The sequence below is a fragment of the Somniosus microcephalus genome, chromosome 11 (genome assembly GCF_052327205.1).
Source record: "Somniosus microcephalus isolate GS21.2 chromosome 11, FLI_Smic_1.0, whole genome shotgun sequence".
In the NCBI taxonomy this organism is placed as follows: domain Eukaryota; kingdom Metazoa; phylum Chordata; class Chondrichthyes; order Squaliformes; family Somniosidae; genus Somniosus; species Somniosus microcephalus.
The window spans coordinates 55,599,465-55,613,211 of NC_140997.1; the positions used below are offsets into that span (position 1 = coordinate 55,599,465).

At 48.4% G+C, this 13,747-nt stretch overlaps 1 protein-coding gene across 2 annotated transcripts in view; it reads right to left on the reverse strand.

The window, feature by feature from the left end:
- mapk8ip3 (mitogen-activated protein kinase 8 interacting protein 3) overlaps nt 1–13,747 on the reverse strand; it is a 263,435-nt gene that overhangs the window by 26,768 nt on the left and 222,920 nt on the right. For both annotated transcript variants that reach the window (XM_086000700.1, XM_086000698.1), the window contains exons 24-26: nt 11,183–11,263; nt 10,188–10,255; nt 8,060–8,208 (exon numbers count right to left, since the gene is read on the reverse strand). In XM_086000700.1, the coding sequence (XP_085856826.1) occupies nt 8,060–8,208; nt 10,188–10,255; nt 11,183–11,263 (298 nt within the window). The remainder of the gene's footprint in view (nt 1–8,059; nt 8,209–10,187; nt 10,256–11,182; nt 11,264–13,747) is intronic.

Genomic DNA, 13,747 nt, shown 5'->3' on the forward strand with positions numbered 1-13,747 from the left:
TATTATATATTATTGAAGCTATCATGTTCAAAACAGGAATTCTGCTCCATCTAAAACCCTTAAGGTACCACTTTAAATTCACAGCAAAATGTTTCCTGTGCTTCATGATGTTATGGGTCAGGTCCCACCAGCACATACTTGGCACTCAGCCTAAAAAACACAAAACCCACTATGCTACACAGCCACACTGTATTAAAATTCGTATGACTGTGTGCATTTCCTGTTGTCCATTCCTAGTACTTTAAATCAGCACTCCGGTATCAAAATAAATGTTAAAAAAAATCTGTGCTGCCCTTCTCTGGTGGCCCTTCACGATGCTTTCCCTTGACCCTCTGATCCTAAAATAAAGACATAGCCAGAAAATAAATAAATAATCCCTGCACGTTAATGGCAATTCCATTGACTTCCCCAGTACTAGAGTTGTTAACAAAAAATCCATGGTAGCTGCTGCTGCCTGATTGCCCACCTTTGAATTAACATATTGACCTGCTTTATTTGTCCCTGTGCTCTACCAGTTTCTTGAAAATTCATGCTTTCTGTGCTGCTGGCCTTTTGGGCTACTGTGCGTTCGCCCCCCTCCCCGCCTCCCCCCACCCCCCCCCAATCTATCCATCAATTCATTGAGTACTCATGGTTTGGACTTTATATGACATTGGATTGGCAAAAAGTAGCATTTTGTCCCTTGCTAGCCTTTCCTTGTGCTGCCTGTTCTCCTCAATCTATATATATATAAAGCGGCTCTTCTGTCTGTCCCGATGTCTGTCCGTTCTCTATACGTTTGAAAGTTAGAGCGTACCGACGCGCGCGTCGCCTCAAAAGAAAGCTTGCGATTCCGGACCGGTCATAGGCGTATTTACGTTTCAGCCGGACAAAAATCCCGCCCGCGGTATCCCAAAAACGTTCAGCGTTCCGCTCATTAGCATCTCATTAGCGACCGTGTGACGTCGAGGTCCACCAATCGGACGGCGGGTTCCTTCCTACAGTTGAGTGTCGAGTGACTCGACGATTGACCAATCCTACGCTTCGGTGACTTCACCGGTCGACCAATCGGTGCGTGTGTGGGCGGGCCTTATCCTTCTGAACCAAGGTGAGTGGCCGCCATCTTGATTTTCCACAATTTTTTCCCCCACACTTTCTGTGTGTTAGGGAACTAAGGTGATTATTTTAATGATGTGTTAGGGAATTAAATAACAATTTAATGGTGTGGGGGGGGGGGGGGGGGAAGAGCCTCGGGAAATCGCGGGGGGAGGGGGAGCCTCGGGAAATCGCGGGGGGGGGGGGCCTCGGGAAATCGCGGGGGGCTCGCGCCGCCCGCCCGCAGCGGCCGTCCATCAGCCGCGCCATACGCGGGGGACCTCAGCTCCGGTCCGTCCCGGCCTCAGAACCGGACCTCAGGCGCTAGGCAGGGGGAGGGGCCGGAGAGAGGGACAGAGGGGAGCGGGGGGGAGGGGGAGGGTAGGTGTGGGGGGAGGGAGGGAGACGGAGACAGGGGAGGGAGGGAGACGGAGACAGGGGAGGGAGGGAGACAAGGGAGGGGAGGGAGGGAGGGAGACAGGGGAGGGGAGGGAGGGAGACGAGGGAGGGAAGGGAGACAGGGGAGGGAGGGAGAGGAGGGGAGGGAGGGAGGGATAGGACAGGGAGAGGACATGACAGTGAGAGGGGGGACACACAGGGGCAGGGAGACCAAGTGCCCCAAAATTGCCCTCGCGCCCCAAAATTGCCCTCGCGCCCCAATGCCCTCGCAACGCGGGGCTCCCCAGCTAGTGTTAAATAAATAACATTAAATAAATGGTTACTTTGCCACTGCTTTTCCCCACCACCAAAGTAGCCACCCACTGTCCAATTAATAAATCGCCCTGAGGTGAATTAAATAAGTAATAATTTGTTCCTTTCCCCAGGCTGCCTGTTTGCTCAAAATAAATAAATAAATACAGGCTGGGTCACTTTCACCACTGGATAAATAACTGCAGGTCTTTATAGCTGTGTATGACACCATGATATTATCTGTCCCAAATCCATGCCCATCTTTCCCGCAATTCCATGTTTGAATCCCTCCAATCAGGTTTCCGCCCTTGCCACAGGACCGTAACGGCTCTCATCAAAGTCACAAATGACATCCTTTGTGACTGTGACAAAGGTAAACTATCCCTCCTCGTCCTTCTTGACTTGTCTGACATGGTTGACCACTCCATCTTTCTCCAACGCCTCTCCACCGTCGTCCAGCTGGGTGGGACTGCACTAGTCTGGTTTTATTCTTATCTATCTAATTGTAGCCAGAGAATCATCTGCAACAGTTTCTCTTCCTGCTCCCGCATCGTTACCTCTGGTGTCCCCCAAGGATCTATCCTTGGCCCCCTCCTATTTCTCATCTACATGTTGCCCCTTGGCGACATCATCTGAAAACACTGTCAGTTTCCACATGTACGCTGATGACACCCACCTCTACCTCGCCACCACTTCTCTTGACCCCTCCACAGTCTCTAAATTGTCAGACTGCTTGTCCGACATCCAGTTCTGGATGAGCAGAAATTTTCTCCAATTAAATATTGGGAAGACCGAAGCCATTGTTTTCGGTCTCCGCCACAAATTCCATTCCCCGGCCACTGACTCCATCCCTCTCCTTAACATCTGTCTGAGGCTAAACCACACTCAACCTTGGTGTCATATTTGACCCTGAAATGAGCTTCCAACCACATATCCGCAGCATAACTAAGAACGCCTATTTCCACCTCCGTAAAATCGCCCATCTCTGCCCTTGCCTCAGCTCATCCGCTGCTGAAACCCTTTTCTATGCCTGTGTTACCTCTAGACTTGACTATTCCAATGCACTCCTGGTTGGCCTCCCACATTCTACCCTACGTAAACTTGAGGTCATCCAAAACTCGGCTGCCGTGTCCTAACTTGCCCAAGATCCGTTCACCCATCACCTCCTGTGCTCGCTGACCTACATTGACCTCCTTGCGGGAAGGAGGGAGGAGGACAGTAGGGCCCCGATTTTCCCCGAGCCGTCGGGTGGGGTTTCAGGCATGTGGGGGGGCGGGGGGGGGGGGGGGAAATCCCAAATTTGGGGGTCCCGACACCATCCCGCCCAATGCAACTTTCAGGGGTGGCGGGTACCTGCCCCGCACTGGGACCCGCCGAAACCAGGCGAGAAGCGATTAGTGCCAATTAACTGCCTGTTAACAGGTAGTTAACAGGCAGTTTTTAGCCTAATCCCTATTTTGAGGGGTTTCGTGTGGGATTCCCGACGGCTCCAAACCACGCCAGGTTGGAGCGGCGGGCCGTCGGGTTGAAGGAGTTGGAGGGGTCGCGATGTCAGTGCTCAGGTGAGTGATGGGCGCATGAGTGCAAAGATAAGTGTGTTTGGTGTGTCTAAAGTGTGTAAAGAACTTTTACTTACCTGTAGTTACCTTCACAGCCTTTCTTCCTGTAGCCATCGGGAGCCCATCACTCAGCCGGAACTTAAAGCTGAACGGCTGTGATCTGTGAGAAGTGACAGCCTTCAGCTTTGAGTGCCGGTGTGAGTTCTAACTGAGTCTGTGCAGAATGACTCATGTTAGAACTCAAACTGTCAGTGTTTCACAGCTTCAAACAGCTGTGAAACGCTGATATTTCATCTGTCAAGAAATCTTGACAGATGAAATTGCAGTCTGTGATGTCACCTGTTGCCGGGTGGCCCTTAATTGGCCTGCTAAGCCCGCTGGGCGGGCTTAACAAGGTCAATCAAGGGAAAATCGCGCGGATTGGCCGGACGTCGATGTAGGCGGGTCAAAAACCCGAAAGTTGAAGTCCCGCCTTCTTTCCGACAGGTTCGGGAAAATCTACCCCTAGGAGTATGTTTGTGTGTGTGTGCTAGGCCGATGTAGCAGAGCCTGGTCTCCAATCGTCTTGGATTCCCCTTACCATTGGACCAAGACCTTGCTCTATCAAGCCCGTGTGGTATCTGGTGTGCAACGGCCAACCCACGTTAAAAGAATTCACGCACAGGCATCTTCCACCCTTCAAAATGAAGTTCAGGACCTGGAACATCAGGACCCTCATGGACAACCCCAACGACGACAGACCGGAACGCCGTACTGCTATCGTTGCCCGGGAGCTCGGATGTTTTGACATTGCTGCCCTAAGCAAGACCCGGCGGGCAGAGGAAGGCCAGCTCAAGGAGCAAGGCGGTGGTTGCACCTTCTGGAAAGGCAAACCTGAAGAACGCCGCCTCCATGGGGTAGGCTTCGCCATAAAAAATTAGCTAGTTGAACGGCTCAGAGACTCTCCTAGCGGTATAAACGAGCGCCTCATGACTCTTCGACTCACCCTAGCCTGGAACCAGTGCGCTACGGTCATCAGTGCATACGCCCCAACACTGGAAGCCACAGACAAGACCAAAAAGGAATTCTACTCCAGCCTAGAACAATCCCTGTTCCAAGTCCCAACGGGCGACAAGCTGATCCTCCTTGGCGACTTTAACGGCAGAGTTGGAAAGGATTCAGACTTCTGGGGAGGTGTGATCGGCAGAGGGGGTAGGGAAAGCCAACTCCAACGGTACCCTCCTCCTGAAGAAATGCTTAGAACACGGCCTTGTCATAACCAACACCTTGTTCCATCAGAGAGACAAGTACGAGGCTTCATGGCAACCCCTTCGCTCCAAGCACTGGCATCTGCTGGACTACGTCATCGTCCGAGCGAGGGACCGCAAAGACATCCGCATCACCCGCGCCATGACAGGAGCAGACGACTGCTGGACAAACCACCACCTAATCCGCTCTGTCATCTCCATCAACGTAGCCCAAAACAGCGGCGGCAACAGAAGCAATGCCGCAGGAAAATCAACGCTGGAGCACTCAAAGGCCCCGCTAAGAAAGCCCTATTCAGCCGGCGCCTTGCAACCAATCTGACGACTCCCAGTGATTCAGAGACACAGAGTGTCCACAGCATCTGGTCTGCACTCAAGGCCTCCATAATCAGCACCTGTGAAGAGACACTCGGTCACTCGACCAGGAAACTCCAAGACTGGTTCACCAAGAACGACCAGGAGATCTAGGAGCTAAGAAGCCGCAAGCGCAAGGCATCCCTGATCTGGAAACAGCAACAGAACGCGAGAGCAAGAAAGCAGCTCTACAGACCACCTATGGCCCAAGCACCCAAGGTCCTACCCACTGCAGGCCAAGAACAGAGAGGTACTCATCAAGGACAAAGAGGCAGTCAGTGTCCACTGGAAGGAGCACTTCAAAGATCTCCTTAATCGAGACTCTGTCTTCGACGCGAGTGTCCTCAACTCCATCCCGTGGCATGCTATCCACCACCACCTCAGTACAACCCCAGCCCGGCATGAGGTTGAAAAGGCCATCCAGCAACTGAAGAAGAAGGCGGCCTCAGGAGCAGATGGAATCCCCGCTACGGTGCTAAAACATGGCAGAGAAGCACTATTGGTGCAAATACATGAACTAATTTCTCTTATTTGGAAGGAGGAGAGCATACCAGGGGATCTCAGAGACGCCGCAATCAAATCAAATCAAATCAAAATCAAATCAAATCAACTTTTATTGTCATTGTTAGTGCACAAGTGCAGTACAACGAAATGTAGGCTTGCGGCTCCCGAGAGTGTACATTTGGATTAAGACATTTAAACATTCAACATACATTTGGCTTGTAGTATATTAACATAAATATGACCATAATAAAGTGCATTGGCAGATGTGCAGGCTTTAGAGTTTATTTGTGGAGTTCAGTAGGATGACAGCCCTGGGAAAGAAGCTGTTCCTAAATCTGGTCGTACGGGTGCGAATACATCTGTAGCGTCTCCCAGATGGTAGGAGGGCGAACAGACTGTGGCTGGGGTGGGTAGGGTCTTTGATGATGGACCGTGACCTCCGTAGACAGCGTTTCTGGTATATGTGCTCTATGGTCGGTAGCCATCTTCAAGAAAGGTGACAAGTCTGATTGCGGTAATTACAGAGGAGTCTCCCTGCTGTCTGCCACAGGGAAAGTCATCACAAGAATCCTCCTCAATCGCCTTCTCCCAGTGGCTGAAGAGTTCCTCCCAGAGTCGCGATGCGGATTCCACCCACTAAGGGGCACAATGGACATGATCTTCACCGTGTGTCAACTACAAGAGAAATGCAGGGAACAGCACCTACCTCTGTACATGGCCCTCTTTGACCTCACAAAAGCCTTCGACACCGTCAACCGTGAGGGATTATGGAGGGTCCTCCTCAAATTCGGCTGCCCTCAAAAGTTTGTCACCATCCTCCGCCTGCTTCACGACAACATGCAAGCCGTGATCCTGACCAACGGATCCACCACAGACCCAATTCACATATGGACCGGGGTCAAGCAAGGATGCGTCATCGCACCAACGCGCTTCTCGATCTTCCTGGCTGCAATGCTCCATCTCACCCTCAGTAACCTCCCCGCTAGAGTGGAGCTAATCTACAGAACAAACAGGAAACTGTTCAACCTCCGTCGCCTCCAGTCCAGATCCAAGGTCGTCCCATCCTCTGTCATTGAATTACAGTATGCAGACGACGCTTGCGTCTGCGCACACTGAGGTCGAACTCCAAACCATCGTCAACGCCTTCACCGAAGCGTACAAGTGCATGGGCCTTACACTAAACATTCGGAAGACAAAGGTCCTCTACCAACCTGCCCCCGCCACACAGTTTTCTCCCCGATTATCAAAATCCACGATGAGGCCTTGGACAACCAGGACCACTTTCCATACCTCGGGAGTCTACTGTCAACAAGGGCAGACGTCAATGACGAAGTCCAACACCGCCTTCAGTGTGCCAGTGCAGCCTTCGGTCGCCTGAGGAAGAGAGTATTTGAAGACCAGGACCTCAAACCCAGCACTAAGCTCATGGTCTACAGAGCAGTAGTGATACCCGCCCTCCTGTATGCTTCAGAGACATGGACCATGTACAGCAGGCACCTCAAAGCACTGGAGAGGTACCACCAATGCTGCCTCTGCAAGATCCTGCAAATCCATTGGCAGGATAGGCGCACCAACGTCAGTGTTCTTGATCAGGCCAACATCCCCAGCATCGAAGCTTTGACCATGCTCGATCAGCTCCGATGGACGGGTCACATTGTCCGCATACCCGATACGAGACTCCCAAAACAACCGCTCTACTCGGAGCTTCGACACAGCAAGAGAGCCCCAGGTGGGCAGAGGAATCACTTCAAGGACACCCTCAAAGCCTCCTTGAAAAAATGCAACATCCCCACCAACACCTGGAAATTGCTGGCCCAAGACCACACAAAATGGAGGAGAAGCATCTGGGAAGGCACCGAACACCTCAAGTCTCTTCGCCAGGAGCAAGCAGAAGCCAAGCACAAACAGCGGAAGGAGCACATGTCAACCCAAGCACCCCACCCACCCACCCCTTCAAGCACCGTCTGCCCCACCTGTGACAGAGACTGTAGGTCCCGCATTGGACTCATCAGTCACCTGGGAACTCATTTTTAGTGTGGAAGCAAGTCATCCTCGGTTCCAAGGGACTGCCTAAGAAGACGACGACATTGGCTCCCGGTTAAGCAACGCCTCAATTTCAAAATTCTCATCCTTGTTTTCAAATCCCTCCATGGCCTCCCCCCTCCCTATCTCTGTAATTTTCTTCAGCCCCCACAACCCCCCTCCCGAGATATCTGCGCTCCTCTAATTCTGCCCTCGAGCATTCCCGATTATAATCGCTCAACCATTGGCAGTCGTGCCTTCAGTTGCCTAGGCCCTAAGCTCTGGAATTCCCTGCCTAAACCTCTCCGCCTCTCTTTCCTCCTTTAAGATGCTCCTTAAAACCTACCTCTGACACCAAGCCTTTGGTCACCTGCCCTAATTTCTCCTTATGTAGTTTGGTGTAAAAATGTTTGTCTTTTAATACTCCTGTGAAGCGCCTTGGGACGTTTCACTACGTTAAAGGCGCTATATAAATACAAGTTGTTGTTGTAGTCAAAAGAAGTAAGTAAATACTGGCTGGGTCACTTTCACTGCTGGACAAATAACTGCAGGTCTTTAGTAGCTGTGTACGACACCATGATATCATCTGTCCCAAGTCTACCCAACACATACCTCGATCTGCATCGTTTTAGGTTGAATGACGTGGATCTTGTTCTTGTAGCCGCACCAGACCTTGTCGTGCACAACAGCCATGCAACGGATAGAGTGGTTTGGGCGCCGCAAGTCCATGAGGTGGTAATTACTCAGGTCCCATTGACCATCTGCTCGGATAAAAGTATATTGGTACTATTACTGTTGGTGACAAGCGTACCAATTGGTCTGCCCCCACTTCCCTTCTGGAGTAACTAATCTCAATGTTACTCCCAACCATTTTTGTTACATACAATGATGGATAAGATAAACACATTGTAATTTGTTACGTTTTCTCAATGAAAAAAGAAAATGAATTCAGCAAAACATGTCGCTTTCAAGAACATAAGAAATAGGAGCAGGAGAAGGCCATTCAGCCCCTTGCGCCTGCTCGCCATTCAATAAGATCATGGCTGATCTTCTATCTCAACTCCACCTTCCCACACTATCCCCATATCCCTTGATTCCCTTAGTATCCAAAAATCTATCGATCTCTGTCTTGAATATACTCAACGATTGAGCTTCCAGAGCTCTCTGGGGCAGAGAATTCCAAAGATTCACCACCCTCTGAGTGAAGAAATTTCTCCTCATCTCAGTCCTAAATGGTTGACCCCTTACTCTGAGACTGTGACCCCTAGTTCTAGACTCCCCAGCCAAGGGAAACATCCTCCCTGCATCTACCCTGTCAAGTCCTGTAAGAATTTTGTATGTTTCAATGAGATCACCTCTCATTCTTCTAAACTCTAGAGAATATAGGCCTAGTCTACTCAATCTCTCCTCATAGGACAATCCCCTCATCCCAGGAACCAGTCTAGTAAACCTTTGTTGCACTCCCTCTAAGGCAAATATATCCTTTGTTAAGCAAGGAGACCAAAACTTTACACAATACTCCAGGTGTGGTCTCACCAAGGCCCTATATAATTGCAGTAAGACTTCTTTACTCTTATACTCTAATCCCTTTTTAATAAAGGCTAACATACTATTTGCTTTCCTAATTGCTTGCTGTTAACTTTCTGTGATTCATGTACAAGGACACCCAGGTCCCTCTGAACACGAACATTTCCCAGTCTCTCACCATTTAAAAGCTATTCTGCTTTTCTATTTTTCCTACCAAAATAGATAACTTCACACTTTTCCACATTGTATTCCATCTGCCACATTCTTGCCCACTCACTTAACCTGTCTAAATCCCTCTGCAGCCTCCTTGCGTCCTCCTCACAGCTTACTTTCCCATCTAAATTTGTATCGTCAGCAAACTAGGATACATATTATAGTCGGCCCCCTCATCTGACCTAAGGATACTATGAAGAACTGTTAATTAATAATATTGTTACAAGTAATATTCTTATATAGTTCTTCTCCTTTTCTCATTGTCTACAGAAGCTATCTAGCCTGACCATTTCTGCTCCAAGGCTACAGATGCCTTGGTTTGAAAAAGATAGGCTGATAAATACCTTCAAAAATGTGACCAGAACCAAGTGAATAAGATTGTTAATTTTTTTTTAAATGCCAAGCACATCAAGAAATTGAATGGCTTGGCCCCTTCCTTGGACACCAGTTTCAGTCAAGTCGACTAATTGTTGCGAAAGTTAAGCTGGCACGGTTTGTGTGAAACAGGCAGGTTTTTAACCCCTTATCTACCATGACAGAATTAAAGAGGCAAATACCATGCTAAATCAGGAGGCACAAGAGCCACTACTTTCTGCACATTCACTCTGAAGGGAAACACAGGCTTATTCAACTCTTTGCAGCTGAACTCCAATGGATGCATTTTTGTCTTTGGCATTTCTGGCACATAAAGCTCTTGCTGGGAGCACAGAAGATGGAAATTTACCCCTACAAAGTAGAAACTACTCTGTGTACTACTGTTAAGAAATTGTTCGCACATTTGGATGAAATTCCTGTGTTCACTATTTGTAGTCATTAGCCCATTTAAAATAAATTACTTTGTACAAATAACAAGTACAGGAATTTCATCAAATGCACAAACCATTTCCTTATAAATAACCCACAGATAACTTATAGCCTAAAGTACTAGTACAGCATTATAGACAGGGTGAGGAATTTTACAACTGTGTTCAGCACTTGTGTTATTTTTATATGTACTTACCTTCAGCTCTGTGGAATATAGCCAACGTTCCATCATTTAGTGCCACCAAAACACGGCCCTTCACATGTCTGCAAACACAAATGGGAAGGAGCTCAGTATTTTTAATCTGTACAGGAACCCTTAAAAGGACAATACCCATATGAGTATAGGAACTCACAGCAGCACAGTAACCCCAGACTGCCAGTTCCTGGATGGGATCACGAGTAGCTTCATGTTTTGGTCTGGGGTTTATGTTCTGTAGCCAGTGGCCAGGTAGCACTGGCTCTATATATTAAATAACTGTTAATTTAAAAAAAACATGCCACCTTAAAAGCATCTGGAAGGGTGTTCATCTTCATTGGATGAGGTGTCAGGTCTGGGAGCAGAGCCTTGTGGAACTCCATTGGACAACCATTGGATTCTAGAATTTTCTAGAATTAGAAGCTTTTTATTGCTATTTAAATGCTCATGATTGAGAACGGGCAATCTTGTGTCCTGCACCCATACCTGGGTGAGTAGGGAGAGGGGGAGGTTAGTGAGATGATGGGCTGTTGCCTGTGAAGTGTTTGAGACTCTGAGGTATACAGTGAAGTTTAAAAAGCTGCAGATTCTTTGTTGACTTTGGTGGGATTAGAGGTCAATTTATCCTCTACTGATAACACTGGAAGAACGACACACCAGTAGTCAGTGCATCCCTTTAATATAAAAGCATCGTTAGAGTCAGTCACACCACTAATGAAGCTTCACTCCTTAGTGAGGCACCGCATTTGGTGGAGACAGACAATTCATAGGTCTGCATGCTCCCCATTGAACCAGTTCTCGTCCATAGTCCCTTACATGAATTTCATGGCCTAAAGTCCAAACTAAAGATTTTATTACCCCAGATCTTCCTACCCACCCAAAAGATACTGTCTGGGCATGGCTATCACTGGCAGACTTGGGAGCAGGGAAGAGAGGAGGAGAGAATAATCAATCCAGATCAGGCCAGAGACAACCTGCTCAATTTAACAACTTACACAATGCTGAGGACAGCATCCTTCAGTTTGATGGTGTGCAGGCACTTCTTCCAGTTGGATACTGCAGAGTGTACATAAAGGCTAGTGAGAGAAGCAATACACACAGATTAGATCTCAAACTAATATACACCAAAACAATCACACTGAAAACTGAGCAATAGATAGGGCTGATAACACAGTAAGACAGGTTGGACTCAGCCTGCCGAAAAACCACAGAACAAAAGTTCACGTCAAACAAGTCTTTTGTGTTTTACTTAGAAATTAAAATGTAAAAGAGATGAAGTAAAGGCCAGTCTGCCCAGGGTATGATGTAGTTTTAAAAATTCGTTGTTTATAACTGGGTGTCAAAGTGGAAGGATACTAACTTGGCACCACTGAGATCTAGGCTCAGTTCAGGACAGAAGAGATGATGGTCTCTTCACTCCAATAAAGAAATGGATGGTGCAGTGACTTAGAAGACTGACGTTTTACCTCTGGGATGTGTTCCAATTCATCCCAAAGACAATGGCTGGGTGGCTCTGAGTCAGATGGTTGTGGGTTGAAGTCCCACTCCACAGACCTACGCACATAATCCAGGCTGACACATCAGTGCAGTACTGAGGGAGTTCTGCACTGTCGGAGGTGCCGTCTTTCAGATGAGATGTAAAAACAAGGCCCCATCTATCCTCTCAGATGGACGCAAAAGATCCCACTGCACTATTCGAAGAGGAGCAGGGAGTTCTCCCCTGTGTCCTTGCCAATATTTATCACTCAACCAACATCACTAAAACAGATTATCTAGTCATCATCTCATTGCTGTTACTGGTACCTTGCTGTACATAAATTGGCTGCCACATTTCCTACACTACAACAGTGACTACACTTCAAAAGTACTTAATTGGCTGTAAAGAGCTTTGGGATGTCCTGGGCTTGTGAAAGGCACTATATAAATGCAAGTTCTTTCTTTCTTTTTCCCACCCACACCCTATAGGCAGGCTGGCTGGTAAATGTCTTGAAAATGTGCTCGCCACATCCCTGCCTCCTCCAGCGCCTCCCCCATTTACTGTTCCCTGGACCCAGTGACAGAGGGCCCATTTAGGGGTAAGCTTAGTAAAAATGCATACAAATTCTCCAACATATTTACTATGAATTGCCTGGCTCGGATACCGGACGCAAGGATTGCCTGTTAAGCCCAGACATCCAGCATTCTCCTGGTGGTAGTGGGATCCATAAGTTTTTTTTTTTGCATGTGTGGGGTTGTGTTAGACCTCAGACAGCCTCACCGTGCACAGGCCAAAACGGAAGACACAGAGGGCTAAAGATTCGGGGGTTTCGCAACAACCGTTACTGCCAGATTCGGGGGAAAAAATGACAGCCGCTGCATTATCGCCCGCTGCCGGCGGGTCCCACGGCGGCCGTTATTTTCGGCAGGTCGAAAGTATTGTAATGAGTTGGAGGGTGACGTCAATTGGCTAAGTGTTTCAGCAGCGTTAACAGCCATGAGGAGTCTGGCAGGACTTGGCAGAGGAAAGAGGCCGACAAGTGGGAAACACCTCAGATGGATGCCAGAACTTCAAACACCTGCTTTGCCAAGGTTCTTCTTTTAATTTTTTGCCCATCAATGGGGCGGAGTGAGGGGGGGGGGGGGTGGGTGGTTGCATTTTCTGGCAACTTTCCAGAGGCCTACAGTGTTTGTGGGTCAGTAAATCAATGGGTGAACTCCACTGCAACGTTTGAAGCTCATCTCTGATAAGATCTCTTATCTTTATGATGATAGCATCACCAGAACATCATCTCCTAATAAATCTGGACTCAACTGCTTAAATTTTTAAGGAATTATAATTAATTTATTCAAAATTCCATAACCAATTATTTTTCAAATAATTATTTTGTGTCGAGTATGCAAGACCCACTAAAAGCTGGCACGACTGCTACACATTTAAACACTTTCAAGAGTAACCATTGGGGAAAGATCAGTGTTACAGGGAACACCAATGTATTCATTTCATGAACGATTAAAAAATCAACAAACATCGTTAATAATCGGGTGGCAGGTAATATTTTTGTAGCAAGTACTGCAACTGACTCGTGTGGAGCACAAACGCTGGCATGGACTGGTTGGGCCGAATGGCCTGTTTCTGAGCCGTATATCCTATGTTCCGTACATGGCCTACAGGTTCGCTCCTTTCTCCCCCGTTCCCCTTCACTGCAAGCGGGAGACAGGTGCAACCTTCGGCCTCCTGCTGAGCTCAGCGTTGGAAAGGGCGCGTTACACCACAAAATCAACGCCACGCTGACGTTAGTGAGCAGACAGCACCAAAATACCGGTACTCCCTGCGCACTCTCGGCGGGCGGCCATTATCCTTGGCCGCCGCTGTTACCGGCAGGTTTCCAGCATACTCAAATTTTTAGCCCAGAGTCGTCTTTTTTTTTAAATCTCAGTTTCTGCAGGCAGTACGGATGCTGACTGCATCCCCATGCTTCAGCAGGCCCCCTTCTCCTGGCAGAGGCCGGAGAGCTCAGCTCCAAAATCCAAAAGGTCGGTCAGAGTCAGGGGCGCATCTCCATGGTGGGCAGAAGTCCCAC